At 36.4% G+C, this 22,154-nt stretch overlaps 1 protein-coding gene across 1 annotated transcript in view; it reads left to right on the top strand.

The window, feature by feature from the left end:
* The window catches only part of CFTR (CF transmembrane conductance regulator), an 86,272-nt gene that overhangs the window by 33,577 nt on the left and 30,541 nt on the right, over positions 1 to 22,154 (top strand). Inside the window, exons 12-18 of the mRNA XM_048050990.2 lie at positions 8,719 to 8,813; positions 11,473 to 11,559; positions 12,388 to 13,120; positions 14,816 to 14,944; positions 17,310 to 17,347; positions 18,501 to 18,754; positions 19,851 to 19,930. Of these exons, the coding sequence (XP_047906947.2) occupies positions 8,719 to 8,813; positions 11,473 to 11,559; positions 12,388 to 13,120; positions 14,816 to 14,944; positions 17,310 to 17,347; positions 18,501 to 18,754; positions 19,851 to 19,930 (1,416 nt within the window). The remainder of the gene's footprint in view (positions 1 to 8,718; positions 8,814 to 11,472; positions 11,560 to 12,387; positions 13,121 to 14,815; positions 14,945 to 17,309; positions 17,348 to 18,500; positions 18,755 to 19,850; positions 19,931 to 22,154) is intronic.

The raw sequence follows: 22,154 nt of genomic DNA, 5'->3' as shown, positions 1-22,154 counted from the left end.
AATCAATCCAAATGCATTACCTTGTTGCTATTATTGTGCTTGTTAGTCTCACTAAATTTCACATCCAAGTTACCACATAGTATAGCAGAGTATAGCAGATTTAAGAATGGATTTCAAATATTAGTTCATTGTTTCTTCCAAGGGTGCATTTTTTAGGGTTTTATTATTAAATGAAGGGTTAGTTCTTTGTTGGTCTGTGGCTGTATGTATCCTTGTTCTTCATGAAGAACAGATACCTGAGGATTTTTGCCTAAAGGAGTACACTTCTTCTTCTCTGCAACTTTACGAGGTAGTTTATACAGTTCATCTGAATGCAAGACTGTTGCTGAGTCTAGCTCTTACACGGGCTCTTAAAGGTGGACCAGGGTTTAGTGATAAAAGAGAGTTTATTTCCTTATTGGACATATGTTGAAAGTCAGTTAAAATAAAGCTCTTAACAGTGATTGACTGAGATTTTCTTTCAAGCTCCATGCTCACAAAAGCTTTTTTTTTTTGGGAAGACAAAGACATCTCCTTTGACCCCGTGAGCGAATGGACACATCACTACATGTATCATGTAGTAACACACCTATGAAATGTCCCTTTTGCTTTTCTATCTCCACCTTCGCCCTATAGAGGAAGCATGCTGAAAAATTGACCCAGAGAAAGCAATAAGTACTATTCCTAAATTCAATGTGTTTTTCCCCTTGTCTTCACTTGTGCCAATAAAATACCACAGGTATTACCACCAATACCACATATTACCACCACTCTATGGTGGTCATGCCATACCATATACATAGGTTTCAGGCTTTCTGGCACACAGCGTTCTTACCCATCAGTAGAATGGGACACTTACGCTGGGTGATTTCATCCGAGGTGCTCTGCACTTTGTTTTAGGTCTATGCAGATATTCAAATAATATTAAGTAAGTGTAATTTAAATAGTTTGGGGATGCATGAGAATTTTCAGAACGGTTGGTGCTACATTTTTCTGCTTTTTTTTTGGATTGGTACATAGCTGACTTGCTAAGGAGTTATCATTTGCAACACCAGGCTCCCCAGGGATGTAGTCACGGCACCAAGCCTGTCGGAGTTTAAAAAGCATTTGAATTGTGCACTTAGTCATACGGTCTGGAGCAGCTTGCTCCTCCTCCACTGTTAGCCTTTTGTGAAGACTTTCAACTTCTAGATCAAACTAGTCCAGCACAGATCACTAGTCCTCACTATTTATCGTTTACTTGTTAACCTTTCTGAAATAACCTGTTTGAATGGGTTAAATTCTGAGTGTGCAGATATTATTACAAATGTATTACCTTTAACATCACAGGTTGACATGCTATAATAGACAGAAGCCAGAATCTGAACTCACTCTTTTTCTAAAGACAGTCCCCATAGACAAGATTAAAGGTACTTGAAAAATAAGATAAAGTGAACTGGTGATGCCTTAGCTTATGCTACCTTTCTCTTTTTGACAAGGTGTTTTACACTTTTATCAAGTACTTTTCATCACACACGATAAAAGTCAATTAGCAAGAGAAAATGAACTAGCGCTAGCACTTCAAATTAAGGTCCAATTAAGTATGAACAAATTTAATACTGAGAACATCATGCATATTTCACTGCTTTTTATTCACTTTGCTGAATGGCAAAAACCACTGGGAGATGTGAACTGGATGAGTTTATATGTCTATGGAAACTTGCTACTAAATTTGTAGTAATTCCACCAGTGCAGCTTCCATCGAGGCTCAAGGATCATATTAATGTCATGGCAGGGATAGCACGAATGTAAATGAGAATTTGTAATAGCAGTTAATGGGTTTGCAAAATCTTCATTACTGATGTAAGGATAAACGTGGAAGGAACATGGCATGATTTTCAGACTTTTAGTATGAAAAATCATTATTAATAGCATACTGTACAAAGGGTGTAGATTTTTCTTTTGTTTTTGTAATTTGCTGAGTTAAGAAGGTAAAGCCTTTGAATGGTTATTACAGGAATTTTCAAGGATGCATGTTGCTAGCATTGAACAAAATCATCTCAAGAGAATGCATTCTTCTAGTCAAGACTGCAGAAGTAGGCCCATTATAATCATCATAGTTAAAAAATAAACAAGCACTGTATCACATTTGAAGAGATGCAATAATTCATTTGTTTTAAAATCACACTTTTATGACTTCTGGTTTTGCCTCTTTGAAAGGTAAGAGATGTTTTTCCTCCTAGTTAGTTCATTCGATCCCTCAATGGTTACCTAAGAGGCCATAAACACATAATGGCAAACTACCTTTAAGAGGCTACCACTCTTAAAGTAAACACATGTTCTGATTTGACAGGCACCAGCTGCTCGTGGATGTAATGTTTAACATGGCATGCAAACAGAGGAAGTGTTTCTATGCACAATCAAATCATATAACAGTACAGAAGAAGTCCGCAGCCAGATTCTGTCTTTTTTGAGCTGTTTTTACAGGGAGTGTGGTAAATGCATTTTCAAATAAGACCATAAGAGAATAGGTAAAGAAAGAGATATGCCAAGCCCTGGTTTGTATTCCTGCATGTTTGGCATCTCCTCACAAAGGATGGCATCTATCCTCGTGTGACCAGTTCTCCACAATGACAAGGACGCCCTGAAATGGAAGCACATATCCTTGCTTGCATCTCACTGTACTTCTCCAGCCTCTTTTATCCCTGCTGATTGTTTTTTTGGCAGGTGTCCTACTAGTCTGCACAGAATATCAAATCTGGAGCTGAATGCAAGTGCACAATTGAACTAATCCGTAGGGGTTGTGAGGCAGTTTGACAGCTTTAGTCAGACAGTGAGTGAAGTGCTTAGTGCTCTGTTTTTGTGCCCATTGTTCACAAGGGCTATTGACACATTAGAAAGCGGAAGAGAGGAACAATAAGGACTCAAATCTGGAACTGAGTGCTTCATAGTAAGCAACTCTCTACAAGTGGATATTAAGAGGTAGCTTGGTTACCTAATCATGTAGATGCCTGCAGTGTGGACAACCATGAAGGTTACCTGGACTGTCTTCAGAGCTGGGGACAGACACAGGCATGCCAAAGTGAAGTTCATCTCATCCTAATGTAATCAACTAAAATAGCACAAATTAATTTCCTGCATCTTTTCACTGATTTTTTAGAGAGAACAGGTAGCTTAGATGTCTTCACTACAGGTAGTAGGTGAGGTGAGTCCATACATGAAAAAGATGTCTGAAAGCTGCCAACCCTTTAGCTAACAGGAAAAGATAGTAATTGTCAGATAGTTAGCCAAAAAAAAAAAAAAAAGACAGAAAAAATGCTAGAGTAGAAAGAAGACATTTGTTTATAAAAATTGAGAATAGCTCATTGGAAGTGGGTAAACTTCCAGAAATGTGATCAGTTACTTGGAAGAAAATGTCAAGAATTTCCTTTAATTTAGACAGTTGATATCTTTAAATGAAGATTGTGCTGTAAAATATCAGTTTTTGTTGAAACAGAAATTGTGGACTTGATATAAATTGTATTTAGGAGTTTTTTTATATATTTTAAACTTAAAAAAAAAAAAAAGCCTGTTCATCCAACATTTGTTTCACTGTTAGGTGAGTTTATTTCAGCTGCTTTAAGGTGCACTAGAAATTACTCCTTGTTCATTTTGCAGAAAGTGTAACTTTCTGTTTGTCCTGATTTTCAAAAAAGCTGTGATCTTGAAAGTAAGACAGGTCTGAACTAAACTTCAGATTTTGAGGTTGTAAAGCTTTGAAATCAAGTTCTGTGTTTCAGACTCATACTCACTAGGGAACATTCTTAAAAGATAAGAATTTTCAGTATATTTGTCTATCTTGGCTCTTGGGTAACCAGATTGAACATACCAGAGACCTCATTTTCCTGGGCCAGAAGCCAGAAAAACAGATCTCTTTAAAGTATTTCAAATTAGAAATTACTTTTAAAATTTGTATTTTATTTAGGTATATCGCTTTTCTCTAACCACCTATGTTCTCTGAAGCTCAGGCTTTTGTTAGATTTCATCTGATCCATTTTTGAGGGATCCAAGATCCAAATTCATAAGTTTTGTTTTCACAAAAGTTTGTGACCTTCGGCAGAATGTCAGACTCACCCAAAACTCATACAAATGCTGGCAAAACTCGCTTTCTGTATGGTGAAATATTCCTGAGAAGCAGAGTTTTGAAACATGTGGGTAGGTTAAGTACAGGGTAAGTGAATTAAATATGATTCCAGAAGTTACATGGAAGATAGGACAGCATCCAAGATAATCTACTCTGTGCCTAATACAGGGAGAGGGGCAGGCAGAGCTCTCTTGACTGAAACAGGTTTTAACCAAATGAGATCAACGTAGAACATAACACAGTAGCTCCATTAAACATATTTTTATGATTGCTGATAAACTGCTTGAAGTTGGTCCATTTATTCCTCTGAGTCAGTATTGATTTTTCCAAAGTGAGATGCTCCCTTGCTGAAAGGAAACTGTGCCAGCCTATCTACTTGGAGCCCCCAGGGAACCAGCTGCGCTAGCAGCTGACCTGCCCATGCTTTTGGGCCACAGACAAGAATTTCAGTTAGAGGAGTCTGCCGGTGCCAGTGGATCATATCAGTGCGAGATGAAAAAAGTATAAAGGTAGCCAGCTTTTGGGTTGTCGGGTCTGAGATGCAATGGTTGTACTGGGAGATTTGACATAATATGTGGACTTTCTGCCTGAAAGAGATATTGCCATTTTAAATTCATTTTGTGAAAATTTTTACTAATCACTGAACTCAGATCTAGAGGTTTGTTCCAGTTCCATTTTTGTTTCTTTGGAATATTAGAGTTGAATACGATTGCTTAGAAGCATAGAAATAATCATGAGTGAGAGAATGATATACTTTTGTCTTATAAGAAAAGAGAAAAAAATAGGGTGGAGCAGCACTGCAGCTCCTGTTTGAAGCCCTTGGCACTGCTTCTGCTTAACTTGTATTTGGCTTTATTTGGCCTAATATACAACAAAACCTTTGGTAGTTTTCTAATTTATTGCAAATGGTCTGTACTACAGAAAGGAAATCACAAAGTGTGTTCAGAGGCAACTTCTCCCCAACAAAAGGAGGAAGAAGAAGGAGAAAAATGGAATATTTTGATAGGTGAGAAGGAGGTAGCAGCATGAACGGGGGTAACTGTAAAAATAAACATGGGAAATATTAATGGCAATGAAGAAAAGGACAGGGATAGAGAAGGTAAAGACATTGGTACTGTAGAAAAAATGGTAAAATAGAGGGAATGGTTAATGAGGATCAAATGGAGACAATCAAGACCACTACTCTGTTCCTTCAGTTTCACAAATGCTTTTTCTTTTTTTGAGGAGGCAGAAGACAGAAGATCTTAAGAGACATCTTTAAGAAAGAGGGGCCCCATAAATAGCATGCATATATTCTATCATTACACCATTACAACTCCTGACATAGCCTTGAATATATACAAATCATATAAATATAAAGCTTGTAAGTCAATAACCACTGATTGTTGAAAGGCGTGCTTCTTAGAAACTATTTTCTGGCACGTTCTGTTATGATAATAGTTGCTAAAATGTGTTCTTAGCATGAAGATGTAAATCTATCAAATGATTTTGATAACAAAGAATTTCCAAGCGAAGTCCATTCTGAGTTTTTGTTGTTGTCGTTGTTGCTTTTTTTAACAAGACCATATTCATTATTTACTGTGAAAAGATATATTACCTTAAACCATCTACACTGTACTCTTCTATACTAAGTCCACAGGCGTTCTTACTGTTTGCTGCTGACGTAGATGAATATGACATTTACACCATTAAAAATGCAAACAAATATTGAAAAGAGTACTTTCTCCTTGGGTGTGAGATTTGTTAGCTGATATTAGAAGACCTCACAAAAGAAATTAATATCTATGGGATCTGTGTGTGTGTTCTTCTCTAAATATTTAACTACAATTTTCTCAATTTCAGCATTTAGAAACTGATGTGTTAAAAAATCTAGTAGATGCTTAATTAGTATGCTGGATTTTGTGCTGTTCAGCATCATTACATTAGATTTGTCCCTGGCTTGATTTCACTTCCTGCATGAAATGACAGCAAGGATGTATTTGGACAAGCCCTATGTACTTTTTTACAATAGGTAACACATGTTCCAACAAATAGCATTGTGCGTCTATTGGAATTCTTCACTCTGTTTACTCCATTGAAAGAAATTGCTAAACATTTTTTAATTATTATAATTACAGCCTGAAAAGTTCTTTGTCTGTTCCATGCCATATATTATCCTGAGGTGAAGGGTAGAAGAGAACAGAAGGGGAACTCATTAAAAGTTTGATTAAAATTCCATGTTGACACACCTGAAAAGAAATATATCTGACAAAATTCAATCACCATATTAAACAATGGGAGTTCTGAAATTAATTTCAGTAGGACTAGGATTTTACCTTGTTTGCAGGGGGATATATACTGGGTTCAGTACTTCCCCCCCCCCCCCTTTTTTAAATAATTTTGTATTTTTTTATTTTATATTTTGAAGAAACAGTAGAATCAGGAACCAGCAACAGCACCAACACATTTGCAGGCTGTAGTACTAGTAGAAATGGGAAACTGTTGAAATCAGCTTAGATATCTAGACAAGTAACCACAGAAATCCTAACATCCAGGTGAAGACATTGAGTAAATGTCAAATGTAGAGATGCATAACGATTCCTATATAGATAGTGAAACCAGAAGGGATCTGAGCCCATTTTCTCAAATAAATGCCTTAAAACCTTTATGCCAGAATTTCATATGTTCTCTCTAAATGTTTCATGATGATGATTTTTTCATGTTCAGATAATCTTGCTTTAAACATATTGCCACGATTCTTTGCATCCTTCTGTCTGCGAATACCTTAGCTGTCACATTAGTAACAAGAATTTGTTGTGTGGCTCTCCTTTTACAAGAGGGAAGTAACTAGTTAATATTAGAATCATTTGAAAATCACCTGCAATAGCTTTTCCATACATAAGAGCCTCTTGATTTTAAGGTCAGACTCCTCTGAGCCAGGAAGTAAATGCTATTATCAAATAAGAGAACTGGGAGAATCTCCCATTTCCTGGCGGATCAGGCAGTCAATTTCTAGTCTTTGAGCTGCTGGACTTTAATCTGTCACTGATCCAGGGCTGAGCAGCATTGTTCACTCTGTTCCTGAGGTCAGGGCAATTTACAGGGGAGGAAGAAGGAAACATTTATCTGGCAAGATTTTTATTTATTTATTTGCTCTGGAAAACCACAGGGGCCTGCAATGCCCCAAAGAGAATGATCAGCAGTCCAAATCTGAGTAGAGGTGATCAGAATTGTATTATATCTGACTTCATATGAAACGTTAACTCCCAGAGAGCAGCTCAGCTTAGATCTCATTGCCCTGGGTGTCTGGGGAGCCTGGCATCCGAGACCGAGTCTTGGTGTCCCAGCACTTCTCTGTACACACTGGGAATGATGCGAATTGCATGTGCAGAGCTGGAACGGATTATTCTTATGCAGATACCACTGCCGAAAACGGGAGTCCTGGGCTAGCTCGTTGCAGACAAGATGACAGATTTTCTGACTCTGCCATGGGGAAATTATTTTTTTCTTCTATATTTTTCTCTTTTATTACACATCATCTCCACCACTGTTTTAGTAGAAAAAGTCAATTTAGTTCTCTGACTGGGCAAAGATTTTGATAACCTCCAGAACAACATAAGCTTGTTTCTTCCGTCAAGCGGCAGGCACCAGCTTTCTGATTTCATACATAGTAATGCTTATAAAAAAGCTTCATGCATGTTTTCTAACATTTCCTTCTTACTCAAGGAAAGGTAGCAAACCCTGCTTTGCCTGAGTCACAGTTCTGACTTTAAACTAGAGAAGAAAAACTTTTCTAGCTGGGCAAGGCACAGCTTCCTCCAGCAGCAGCAGGAGGCCATCTCTGCTGTGCCTGTGCCCTTTGTATGTGCCATCCCCTCTGGTATCCTGGGTCAGCTTCCCTGGCTTTGGGGCAATTCCATGAGTTATTGTGGTTTGCATGGATCTGTGCTAACTACTTATACTCAAAAAACCTCCTGGCCACCTCCATCAGTGAGGCATAAGGAACTCTGCTGGCTTCCTTTTCTGCCTCACATAAGGGTGAAATGGTATTCCCCGTTTTCATCACTGACAAAAGATTCACTCCTAGCATAATCATAAATTATAAGTAACTTACAGCCTAAAATGTAGAACTTGGCTCCTAAACTGTTTGCAAACCTTGAGCATTCCTGGCATACCCGTCTGGGAATTTTGTGCGAGCCTTTTTTAATGAAAGTGTCTGAACTATAAATTTCTATGAGGTTAGATTAATTCACATCTAGACTTTGCTTCTTGCTTTCCCTACTTTTAATAGCAAGTGCATTTATCATTGTTATTTGAGAGGAAAATCTAATGGTTACCATTGATATTGTATGAAGGTGCATTCTTTACTTTTATAGAGATTTAGCAATTATGACAAATATTTGTTCTTGAGATCTTGTGCCTTGAGATTGCTCTTTGAGGTAGAATGATATGTTTTGTTTAATCACCATTTCTGATTACATGAACAGGTGAAAGAAATAAAGAAATAGTCCTGTGTATTTATTTTTCTTATAATACTTCTTTCTAAGCTGTCTGTTCAGTACTGTATACTATGCCTCCATTCAGTTTGTAGTTTACGTCTCTTGAATATGGAAAATACATGTCTGATTGTTAAAAAAATAAATAAAAATTGTTAACAGGATATTTCGAAGTTCCCAGATAAAGATTATACAGTGCTGGGGGAAGGTGGAATCACTCTGAGTGGAGGCCAGCGAGCACGAATCTCACTAGCAAGGTGAGTATTATGTTATCTATTTGAATGTTTCATATGTTCAATGTTTCATATATGGGGGAAATGTTAGGACTAAGCACTTAAAAACATGTGGATTAAGTTCTACTATATAAATATGCCCCAAGTGTATCAGGAACTTCATTTTACTACCAGAAATCTGAGTTTTACTCTGCAATTTTTTTTATGATACATCTATTTTTATTCATTGAATTTTAAAAGTTTGCTGTTAGACACATGCTATGGCTTAGCTGAAGATGAATCTTTCCTTTCTGATGAAAGACACTGTTGGGAGATTCAGAATGTCAAGTGTAGCTTTCTAAGTACCAAAGAAACACTTGTCATGCAAATGTATAAATCAAGTAGCATTCCAGGAACTTTCCCTGCTATGTCACTTATACAATGCAGTCTCTATATCAATTAATGACATGTTCTCTGTCCATAGTTAACAAAAAAGTAAACAATGCCACATTTCAAAATGTGTTGCTACTAGTTTGGGACTTTTTTTTTTTTTTTTGGAAAAAGAAGTGGAAGACAATCATTAGTTGGTACCTATGAGTAACTGTCTAGCCTTGTCTGTTGGGCTTTTCAAAGCTAGTAAATAATTTTGAAGATATATAGAAGAACAGCATAGGTGTTTTTCTTACAAATTAGCTGTGTTTCTACTGGTTCACTTAGCTGTTGTCAAAAATCCACTAATGATAGCTCTAATTTGTAAATGGTCCCATTTATTTCTGTGCCAAATGCAAGTTGGGCTGGTTGCCATGCTCAGAAATGCTTGCTAGAGGTAAAATCAGTTATGGTGATCCATGCTGGCATCCCGTGAAAGATGTGCGTGCCTGTGTAAGGTTAAAATGAATTCATTAAAATAGGGAGGCTCTCAGTGTGAATTTTAATAGTGGTTTTGTGAGAGGGGAAAAGGGATATGGCCGTTTCTGTTTTATGTGGTAAGACAAGAGAGAAGGGGGAGGAGCGGGCAAAGATTCCAGGGAACACCAAAACAAGAACAACAACAACAATCAATCAAAATCAATTCAGATTTTCATCCAAAATTTACATGAACTATATCCCAGATTCTATGAGTAATCCTGTCTGTTGTTTTTCAGATGATCACAGCTCATTTACTGGAGTGTTATACAATTGATATTGTGTATTGTCAGCTATTTAATAATTATTTTATGAACAATTAAATGTATCAGAAGCAGTAGTTGTATCTGCTTTGAATTTTGTTTGTGCTCTAGTCTAAACTCACCATACATCAAGGTGTGCAGGTATGTGGGTTGCAGATGAAGGCCTATGAAAGCTAGAGGAGAAAATTTAGGATTACAGACCTGGGTTGTACCCATCTGCACTGGAGATAAACTGGACATTATTTGCTTGGACTGCCTGCATCAATGTGTCTGGTGTACTCTATACAAAGTCGTATTAAATCAGAATCTCATCTAGAAGTGCCATCAACCACCCGTCATGAGAAGCAGATGCAGCTTGCCTGAGTGCAGCCTTCTAGTGAAGCACTGTCGGTGCCTGCAGCTGCAACAGGGAGAAAGAAAGGCCCATGAAAAAACACAGTGCATGCACTAGGTTTGAGTTATCTCCCTGGCCCAGGACCCTAAAGTCAGTCATATGTGGCTAATAAGTCCACCATACAAATTATAGCCATAATCAGTGCTACCATTATTCCAGGAAACAAACTGCAAACTTTTACTGATGAAAGTGCCAAGAACAGTACAAACTTTGTTGTTGTGCAGCCACTTCATCATAATGTATGGTTACTGAAATCAAGAGCAACAGAGGATTTTTTGATTAAGTTGCTTGGTTTATTAATATAATTACTGTTATTGAGGGCTGTTTCTCCTGGTGGTTACATATTTTCACATTGTTTAACATAATGTTTTTAAAACTTATTTGGAAGGTACTTTAAAAAGTACTGAAATGCAGTTGTCCAAGTTTTCTTTACTAATTATACCCTGATTCATATCACAACACTATTTTCGTGCTGACGGAGGAAGGCAAGGGGCCTTTTTTGAACTGCTGTTGAAATTGATCTATAAAAAAACTTCTTAACCATAGGTTGAGATCTCACTGACCCATGTCCAGGCACATGCGACTTAAGGGACTAAAGCTACAAATAATTTTTCATGTCCTGAACTCAAAATATTGTACTGTCCCATTTAAGATAATGCTTGCAAGGTTGTGGTTTGCTAATACACTTGGCTCAGCAGTTTTTTCAAAGTACTTTTAAAACTAAGTCCCAGCACCTAAGTCCCTTCAAGCATTTATTTATATATGTGTAATGTTCACTCAGGCATCAGAAGACATTAGAGTAGATACTAAATAACTATTTAAATGTTCATTGTACACCTAGAGAGACTGTCAGATTCAGGTGTTAAACAGCTCTATAGAATAGCCTATGTAAAAAAATAGCTATATTGCTTCCTTTGCACAGAAATTAACAAAAAATTTAGTATATAATGTAGTCTGAAGCAAGGAAATGCTTTATTGAAAAGTGTCTTATAAGCACATTAAATGCTGAACTCTGAATCCATATTGATACTATAGAAAAATCTTTTTGAGGCAAAGTTGTAAAGGCACTCATTTTGAATTATATTTATGTAAATGTATAGGATTTGTGAAATTTAATTTCATTTCCATTTTCTCTGTTCAGAGCAGTGTACAAAGATGCTGATTTGTATCTCATGGATTCTCCTTTTGGATATTTAGACATTTTTACAGAAAAAGAAATATTTGAAAGGTACTGTATATTTTGAAAACTGTACTTAAGAATTCCATCAAGTGGCACGATGTAAAACCAAGAACAGAAATCTGCTTCTAATTGGTACAGAATTTAATAACAATACAAAAATCCTGAAGTGATCAAAATGATAGCTTTTGGGGATGTTATGTTCAAGAATTCTTGTGGGTGAGTATTTTGTGTACAAAAAAACGTTAAGACAGTGTACTGGACATAACAGGCCTGGGCCAGGTGCAAACACTATTGCTCAGTCACTACGTATTGAACCTGCTATATTTTATTAATTCCAGAGCATGTAGCTTTATGTCTGATGTGCCTGTGTACCAGAAAATCTTTCTTTTTAAAATACTTCTCAGTATACATTTTTACAAAAATCTGTATTTTGTCTAATTTTTTTTCTGTTGCTGAAAGACTGGTCACCTGAAAGTGTCCACTGACCAAGTGGATGACAGCAAGTTGTCCTTCTGGCTTGTCCTCTTGGTGTAGTTCAAAACAGTAAGGACATGTACTGCTATCCATAAAGTTTTCTGCCAACAAAAATTTGAAGTTTTGAAACTGAGCTAATAGATCTAAGTTACCCTGAGATGAAAAAAAAATATATTTCATTTTCATGTTGAACTCTGCTTTTTCCCCTTTTTTTTGGCTTCTGCATCAAAGTGCTCACCCTTCACACATCTCACTCTTACCACCTCCTCTGTAATTTGAGGAAGCACCCAAGACCATTCATACTGGGAGGGAGGGATGGATTGAAAATGGAAGGGATAAAAGCAATGTCTAATCATGAAGAGAAAAATATAATTTTTTAACACTTTTTTTTTTTTTTAACAGCTGTGTGTGCAAATTGATGGCAAATAAAACTAGGATCTTAGTTACTTCAAAATTGGAACATTTGAAGACTGCTGACAAAATATTGATCTTACATGAGGGAAGCTGCTATTTCTATGGAACTTTTTCTGAACTTCAGGGTCAACGGCCAGACTTCAGCTCAGAGCTGATGGGATTTGATTCTTTTGATCAATTCAGTGCAGAGAGAAGAAATTCAATTATAACTGAGACTCTCCGACGATTTTCCATTGAAGGAGAAGGCACGGGACCACGAAATGAAGTAAAAAAGCAATCTTTTAAACAAACATCAGATTTTAATGACAAAAGGAAGAACTCCATAATTATTAACCCACTTAATGCAGGCAGGAAGTTCTCGATAATGCAGAAGAATGGGACACAGGTCAACGGGATGGAAGATGGCCACAACGACCCACTAGAAAGGAGGATCTCACTGGTACCTGACTTGGAACAGGGAGACCTGGGTCTGCCTCGGACTAACATGTTAAACACCGACCATATGCTGCAAGTTCGGAGGAGGCAATCTGTGTTAAACCTGATGACAGGATCCTCTGTGAACCAGGGACCACACTTTTCCAAAAAGGGGAGTACAACATTTCGGAAAATGTCCATGGTGCCTCAGACAAACCTGTCTTCTGAGATAGACATGTACACCAGGCGCTTGTCTCGAGAAAGCATCTTGGACATAACTGATGAAATTAATGAAGAGGATTTGAAGGTGTGTGTTGATTTACATTTAACTTTTTTTTTTTTTATATAGTGATTTTGTGCAATATATTCCTCGTATCTTTTTTTGCCTGACTGTATGAATCCCAATGCGGTATTTCTCTGTGGAATACCTTTTAGAAGTATCTTTTTTTTTTTTTTTTTTTAACTCAAATACCATATTGAAATACTTGAAATCTTCAAAATTTTATTTTGTCTTTTTTTTTTTTTTTTTAATAGTTCTTGAATACTGTCTGTAGAGGCTTTAAGTAAAGAATATTTGATTCTCATAGACTTAAATCTCACCTTTGGATCATTTACACTACAATTTGAAACTGTAACATGGAAGAATGTTATTTTAAAACATTTATGTACAATTGACATTTTAAATGTCAAAAGCCATGAAAAAAATATATATGTTTGAAGTATTAGCCCAGTTTTTAAAACTAGAATTTGATCAAATTTGACAAGTTTGTCAGACTGCTTAGCTCATGTTCTGATACGGGTAATGAATAGAGAAGTAAACTGTTTTTTACTCTGTTTTTATGAATCACAGAATCACAAAATTGTAGGGGTTGGAAGGGACCTCGAAAGACCATCGGGTCTAACCCCCCTGCCAAAGCAGGTTCCTTAGAGCAGAATGAACATTCTGGAAAATACGCAATTAATCTTGCATTTTACAACAGTAACTGGATGAATATTCATTTTTCTTATAGTTATCAATTTTACATGATAAACTACTTTCCTTTCTAAAATTCCCCCCACTGCCCCCCAATTTATTTTAAAAAAACAACAGTTGATTTTCACAGGATAGGAAATTTTTCTAAAGTAGTTTCCTGTGTGGAAAAGAGTCTAGAAAAAACTTGTAAATTCATAATTTGCTGAAGCACTGCCCATCTTTTCTTTTGCTTTATCGGTCTCCACAGAATGAAGTACCTGAAATTATTTATGAATGTATTCTAACAGCACATTAATAATCTATGTTTCAAAATACATTGAAAGAAAATAGCTATTGATTAACTATTACTTGACTTCTAGAAATGCTGGACAAATCTTGGTTGTATCTTTCAGTGCTGTCTGAAAATTTCAAATTATCTGCAAACTGTGTTGTTATAGCAAAGATGATTCAATCAGTCAGTACCTTCCTCTCTAGCCATTATCATCCAATTTGAATCATAGATGGTTCAAACAGAATGGTTTATGTTGGAAGGGACCTTAAAGACCACCCAGTTCCAATCCCCTCCCACCTGACCAGGTTGCCCAAAGCCCCATCCAACCTGGCCTTGAACACCTCCAGGGATGGGGCATCCACAGCTCCTCTGGGCAAGTGTTCCAGTGCCTCAGCACCTTCATAGTAAAGAATTTCTTCCTTATATCTAACCTAAACCCACCCTCTTGTACTATCCCTGTTCTACTGTCACTGCACTCACTGATAAAGAGTCCTTCCCCATCTTTCCTGTAGGGCCCCCTCTAGGTACTGGAAGGCCACCATAAGATATCCCTGGAGTCTTCTCTTCTCTAGGCTAAGTAATCTCAACTCTCTCAGCCTGTAGCCTGAATGCTACAGCTCAATTATTTGGAGTCAGTCAGCAGAGGGAATGACAGCAGTCGTGAGTTAGCAGTAAGAATGATGGCATTCATGTGTCAGTATTTCTCATATGTGGATACTATTATAATTCTAAATACAATCTTATCAATTCTTTGCCAGGAATGCTTTAGTGATGATGCTGAAAGTATGGGTACTGTTACCACATGGAATACTTATTTCAGATACATTACCACCCACAAAAGCTTGGTTTTTGTACTAATTTTGTGTGTGGCTATCTTCGTACTTGAGGTAAGAAAATTTCCTGCTGTCATTTTACTACGATGTTTGTTCAAATTATGTTGTTTGCAATAGAAATATAAAGGGATAAATCAATTTGCTCATGTATGCATTACTTTGTGGCAACTGCTGTTAAAATGATGTTTTTGGATATCATTTTTCTGCTGTTTAGTTCAGCATTGCTCACCAGAGATAGTGATTAGTACATGGTAACAGAAGACCCATCAATTGAAATAACTTGCTGAGTGGTACCATAAATAAGACTTGTTGTCCTGAGCAGGTCTCTTGTCCACATGTGAATAATCTTCCATTTTCCATTAAAAGATATCTTTGCAGATCCCTGGGAGGTTAATAACAATAAGTACTAGAAAACTGTCAAAGAACGCATACATAAATCCTGGAGAATTGCTTTCCAAAATGAGTTATTAGCTTTTCTCCTAGTGAAAGAAGGGTGGGGAGTGAGAATGCCTGTGATGGCATTTAAAGATGGACGAGATGTTCCTGCAGTGTGCAGAGAAGACTTTTTCCAAGTACAGTGGAAAGCACTGTCAGAACACATGTTGAAGAACTTCTGCCTGATCATATGCCTGATCGTGCAAGGCTGTCTATTTTCCATGTAATGGAAGTTTCCTGCTTTTTGTGTTGTCTCAATTTAAGAAAGACTTTTAACATATCTACATAATTTTATAGTGTCCTATTTTATGATTAATATCCTAAATTAAGTTTTTTGTTGTTTGTTTGTTTTCCTGAGGGATGGTACAAGTTTAAGAGAAAAGACTGTGAGATTAATGGGATTGCATTCATAGGCCAATTTATAAAATATAATACCATATTCTCTTGACATATTTCAACATAGATTGGAAGAAGAATCCACTAGGAACATAGGACTAGTTTCTGTCTGATTGTGTCAGTGCAGGGTTTTTAACAATTCTCAGTTGGCATTCAAACTTCTACTATCATCATAACTGGAGAACATGATATTCTAACTTTACACGAAAGTTGTGTTCTGGATGACTATATTATTCTTCCGGACCAGAAATAGAGCCTGGAGTTTGAGTCTGGTTTAAGATCCCAAATTTTTAAACCATCTCCAAAAGTAAGATTAAGCATTTTAATGTATAGCTGTTCTTATCACATCAGCTTTATTTTCATGGTAGTGGAAAATGGCAGTATAAAGCTACATCAGCAAAGCTAAATGTGAGTTGCAGGGGTAAAGGAAATTTTAACTTTAAGGTACATCAGGTTTATGTTCTATATTTGGTGCACATTTCCAATATCAATTACAGATTTTTGCTTTGAAACTAGACTAAAACCTTTTAAAATAATTTAAAAGCCTCACCTTCTCATTGAAGAACAAATCTGATGACAAAAAATGTATCCATCTAAGTTAAACTCCACAGCGTGACTATTGCTTAAGTAAAAGCAATGTTTAAATTCAGGCTATCATGGTCTTACTCTTTAGTTATTTACTATAAGACCTGCAAAAGTTAATAGTTCCCAAGCTGAAGATGTTAATTATGTGCTGAGGTATTATCATAACACATTCCTGTACCAGTACCATAAAATATATGGTAAGAGGATCCTAGAAACTACATTTAGACTCCTAGAAAAGAAATCATAGGGAGAAAAAGAGCCAGACTGATATGTGGTGGCCTAGATGAAGATTTCCACTGGCTTGGTGGACAGACAAGAAAATGTGTTATAAAAGAAACTTCTGTTGGGCACTGAAGCATCTCACAATAAAAAAAGTTGAATTTCACATTAAAAAAAAAACAACAACAACAACAAACACAACCAACCACCCGACCAACAAACAAACAAAAAAAATCACTAAAACAGTTTATGTGTAGAATTATGTAAAACTAACAATCAAACAAGATCAGACAAATAGATTTATCAGACTTAGGTATCAGCTGGCAAGAACAGCAATACAAGAGCAGAAATGCTAAAGGTTTGATGTTCGTATTTGAATAGCTGCTTTTGAATATATTGGGAAAGAGACGCGCTTTTTTGGGGCTATCAAGAAACATTAGTCTTTAAAACTTAAAATATGTTAAAGTTTACACTGAATGTTCCTTGTCATTAGGAATGCATTAGCAAGCCTTTGGTAATAGTATGGTAAAAAACAATAAGGGAATATTTAGGCACTTGAGAGCCAGATTGTCATACAAGTCTAAATGTACCTTGCTGATGGGATGCGCTAAATGGTTTCTGTGGAGGGAGGAGCAGATCTGACAAGGTTTTTGCTTCAGGGAAATTTGATTTCCAGCCGTTTCTAATCCTCTCTCTACAAACAATTGTAATGTTAGTGAAAAAAGGTAAGTGAGGAGAACATAATGTGACAAGACAAAAAATTGACTGTTTTCTCTCGTTACAGGTGGTTGCTTCTCTTGTTATGTTATTGTATTTTCAAACGTGAGTAGTTATGATTGTTTAATGAGGGAATGGGGACTCCTTTACATTGATTTTCACTGTAAATAATTAATAAGTTCTGCCAGAGGTCCATGTGGATAGGCACTAGCTTATATTTAATAAAGTGGTTCTTAAATGGGTGATCAAAATACCTTATGTAGACATTATCTTAAGCTGGTACTTCATTAAGTGCTAACAATTAAATGGTTTATGCCTTATTACTAGATATGTGGTGATGCACACAAAACAATTCCTGAGTCAGCTCACTCTAGAGATGTGTGGACTTGATATTCCTGAACATGTTGTGGCTCATCACTGTCTTTCACTGGTGCAATATGAGATATTTGCTTAGGAATATTTGAAGTGAACTGTTTCTACGAGACCCTATTCATATGATTTCTTCTGCTCAATTATGAAAATTCCCAAAAGTTGCAGGGTCAAGCAGATGAAGGTTAAAACATGTTGAGCAACAGTATGGCTTTTCCTGGGTTAATGATTTTGATCCATATTTTAGTCCTGCAGCACTAAATCTGTATGTTTGAGCATAGGAAGCATATGGTGATTGAGGTCTGATTTGAGGGGGAATTTTTGCTGATGTCCCCTTAGAATAAGTCACTAAGGTATTTGATTTTTATTATTTCATAATAATTCACCTTTATCAGCACTTAAGCTATTTTTTTTCTGGTTAACAGAAGTTCTGTGAATGATTAAACGGGCAATAAATAGATTTAGAGTCAGTATATTTTCACAGTGGTTTGGAGAAAACTATTGGAGGATTCATAGTTACAGACCTATGGCTTAATTTTTATCTTTGTAAAAACACTTAATTGCACAACAACAACTAGTTTTAGAAAGTATTACAAATGCACCAGCATCACCAAAGATGTCTGAGGAGAAGAATATGGCAAATATTGCCTTGGCACCTGAACACACACACAGTAACTTTGCCTTGTTGGCACTTGAGGTAGATCAGGATTTATATTTTATATATACAGGATATTATTAAAAATTATGGGAAAAGCATATAGCTAATCATTAAAATAATTTAAAAACTTTTTAAACAAATGTTTAAAAACATTGCCGTTTATTAGAGAAAATAAAAGAAAGAAACTTGCAATTTCTGGTAATACATTTATTTCTTATTTCCATCACACAGCACAGCTGAAAAAGTAAATACAACACAACCAGAAAACACTACCAGTGACAATCCCCCTGTGATCATCACCAACACTAGCAGCTACTACATGATTTATATTTATGCGGGAGTTGCAGACAGCTTTCTGGCCATGGGAGTCATCAGAGGCTTGCCCCTTGTGCATACACTTATAACAGTGTCTAAAACTCTTCATCAGAAGATGGTGCATGCAGTTCTCCATGCACCTATGTCAGCATTCAACTCTTTGAAAGCAGGTAACTAGGATGGGAACTGATTGACTCATGTATGGGTTTTATTTTAATTAAACAGTTTTTATTCTGTTAAAGGATACTGTTGCTTTCCATTAATATTGTCAGTCAAGCTGAATGGTAAAAGTTTGCTACATAAAGTAATTTGTGAATCTTATAATGAGCTTTGGTTGCACTTTAAGTATGGCATATTTCAGTTGTCAGTTCTCATTCTGAAATATCACCTTCTAAGTTGGAGTATAAAGAGAAAGTGCACTGTTAAAACTCTTAGACAATAAAACCAGAAGAGGTTCTAATGAATAGCCTTTGTTTAAAACTGTGATAGAAAAGATATAGTCAGCTATGTGGTGAGTGACAAGGAGTCAGAAGTGGATGATAAATAGTGCTGTATTTCGTGAGTAGTCCTACTAAAATGTCATAAAACATCAGTTAGTGTGAATAATGGTATTCATATTCAAATTTGTCTCTGGAGTTGATACAGAGTTCATTATATAACTGGTGCAACAAGTTCTGTCTGCTGCTGTACGTGAAATTCCTTTCCCATACTAGTATGCACTTACTGGTGCATACTAGATTAAAGGGAGCATTGGTAAATGGCAATGTAACACAGGGTTTCTTCTTCATTTTCCCATTATATTCTTAATTCTGTTGTTATTTGGTGATTAACACAATAATTCTGCTCAGAAACTAAGATAATGGTGTACAAATTCATACAAATGCTGATATGCAGATTATCTGTGCCTCAGCAAAGTCTGCTGCATAGGAGGTACAGACCTTATGCCTTGTGTCTGTTTCTGTCCTGTTTAATTTTGTTTCTTTGTTCTTATTACATTTTTTTCTGGAGTTTTTCTGATGTTTGAAGAATTGAAACAGACGTTATGAAACCAAATTCATCCATGATGTAGCTCTATTAATCTGTAATGAAATTGTTTGTACTAGAATATAAATCTTGTATTTACCCTTAGTATTTTTTATTCAGAAAACAACAATAACACTTTCTTTTTTTTTTGATTAAGGTAATAAATGTAGGATTTTTAAGGAGTGTTAAAAATGTGTTATTTATTTTTTACTTTTATTTTTATTTTTTTTTCTTAATGCATAGGTGGTATACTTAACAGATTCTCAAAAGATACGGCGATACTGGATGATTTACTTCCACTTACAGTATTTGACCTCATTCAGGTTTGTAGAACAAAAGTTCTAGATTTTGCTCTTATAGCACTGTAAAGTTTCAGTTGTAAATCATGGAAAAGAAATATTAATTATTATTTTAATAACGATGTGATATTTAATCATATTAATAAGAACTAATGACCAGAATCAAATCCCATCACTCTCTTTCAGTCTGTACTTCTGTTTACATAGCTGCTTACCTTGTTAGTCAACTTCATTGCTTCTTTTTTTGAGTTCTTGCCCATTGTCTACCTCCACTGTTTGTGCAAACCACTTGTAAGTACTCAGGTTCAGAAACATTTTTGCCTTGCAGTTCTCTTCACTACAAGTACTCCTGCTGCTGTCCACATTCAGCTCCAAAAGGCATTCCTTGGTTTCTTTCAGTTATCTTTATTCAAGATTAATATTTTTAATGCAATTCCTTTGATTGCATCCAGTCATTTTCATGATATTATCCTCTTAGTCTCTTCTGTTCCCAGTTAGGTAGCATCAAAATTAATTTACCTGTTGTCTTGTTTGAATGTATTTTCATTTTTTCTGTTCTCTTATCTTCTGTTGAAACTCTTCTTGGCCTGCTTTATTTGGAAGTTTCACCCATGATAATATGTTTTCAACTCTCAGTTGGGCAGTTCTGATTTTCCTTTTCCCTTCTTTGTTTTATTGTTCTTTTCTCTTTTCTCTTTTTTCCTCTTTTATTTCCTTTTTTTCTTTAATTGTTTTTCCTTTTTTACCATTTTCTTTTTTTTCCCTTTTTCACTATTTTCCTTTTTTTTTTTTCCCTTTTTCCTTCTTCCTTTGTCTCTGTGATTTAAGCCAAGTCTGCAAGGCATGAGCTAGATGTGTGTGATGAAAGAGAGCTTCAGGAGGAGGAATTCTTTGGAAGAATTTTATGTCTTAAGAGTTGTAGAACTGCAGACTTTCAGACTTTGTCTCTTTTTTTTTGATGGAAACACTTGTTTCCAGCATAATTCATGGGAAACTCCATGCATTGTAGGATCTTGATGAGTTTTGAATGACCTTCCAAATCATTCACTCTGAAGAGAACACTGATGAAATACAGAGAGAAATTCCAGTGTTTTTCAAGGAGGCTGCCTTTGTTTGCTCCTAATCCTGCCTATTCTGAGACTCTGTGGCCCTATATGGATCCCAGAACCCCTCAGTAGCACTAATGCTACAACACCAGCTTTTCCTCAAATAGAGCTAGCTCCTGGAACATTTTAAAAATAAAATGAAAATTATCCATGGCACTTCTGTTCTTCTCTACATTTATGTAGGAAATATGCAAGTCAGGTTTATTTGTCACAAACACTGTGCTGCACAGTCTGCTTGGCTCCATCTGTGAGTTTGCTCTGATTTGCAGTCCTTACCAACATGATGATCTGTTCAAAACCAAGTCCCTTTCCCTATATCTTCGTCAGTAATTGATAAATTTGCCTTGTGACTTTAGAGAGGACAGTGCAGCTCTACCTTAAGAGGTTCAAGAAAACTACAGCACTACTTTGTGCCCACCTGAAGTCATGAAGCTTTGCTGAATCAGTATACATGGACACTGAGAACTTCTCTGAGTTGTTGATGTCATCTTCAGTGCAATCAGGATTCACTGCTGTCTTTTCTGCTATGGCTTTTTTGTTTCTGATGTTTTGGATCTGCCATGGAGGAGATATTCCAAACCAATTTTTGTTAGTCTGTCTCTGTGTCAAACCATGTACAAGAAGCTGACTAGTTTGTCAGGTTTCAATGATAAGGAAAGTCCCTAGATTTGGCTTTTCTGTTCTGATGCCTTTCAGAAGCTAACCTATAGTCTAAGGTCTCATAGGTATACCTCAGTCTCCTAAGTCTCAACTGCAGAGGTTCTTGGACATGCACCATAAGCCACTCTGTCTTCCCCCACTCTTCTGGAGAAGATCATTGAACCTACCCACTGTCTTGAACACTTTTTACTAGTCATCCCCTATAAAACATTTCTGTTAGACCTCTGTAGATTCAGACTTGTTTGGCAGCTTCTGACTTCCAGGGACGCTGCAATAAACAATGTCAGATTAATCTGAAAGATACAGAGAAGTTACATGTACGACTTTCTCTTTATATGCTGATTATCACAGTCACAGGATGGTTGATGTTGGAGGGGACCTATGGACCTAGGGCCTGGGACCTCTCCAATCCTTCTGCTCAAAGCAGGGTCAACTGCAGCCATACTGGATTTTGGATATCCACATGGGTGAAGACTCCACGG

The sequence above is a fragment of the Anser cygnoides genome, chromosome 1, assembly GCF_040182565.1.
Source record: "Anser cygnoides isolate HZ-2024a breed goose chromosome 1, Taihu_goose_T2T_genome, whole genome shotgun sequence".
In the NCBI taxonomy this organism is placed as follows: Eukaryota; Metazoa; Chordata; class Aves; order Anseriformes; family Anatidae; genus Anser; species Anser cygnoides.
This window is presented reverse-complemented; position numbering and strand designations above follow the sequence as displayed.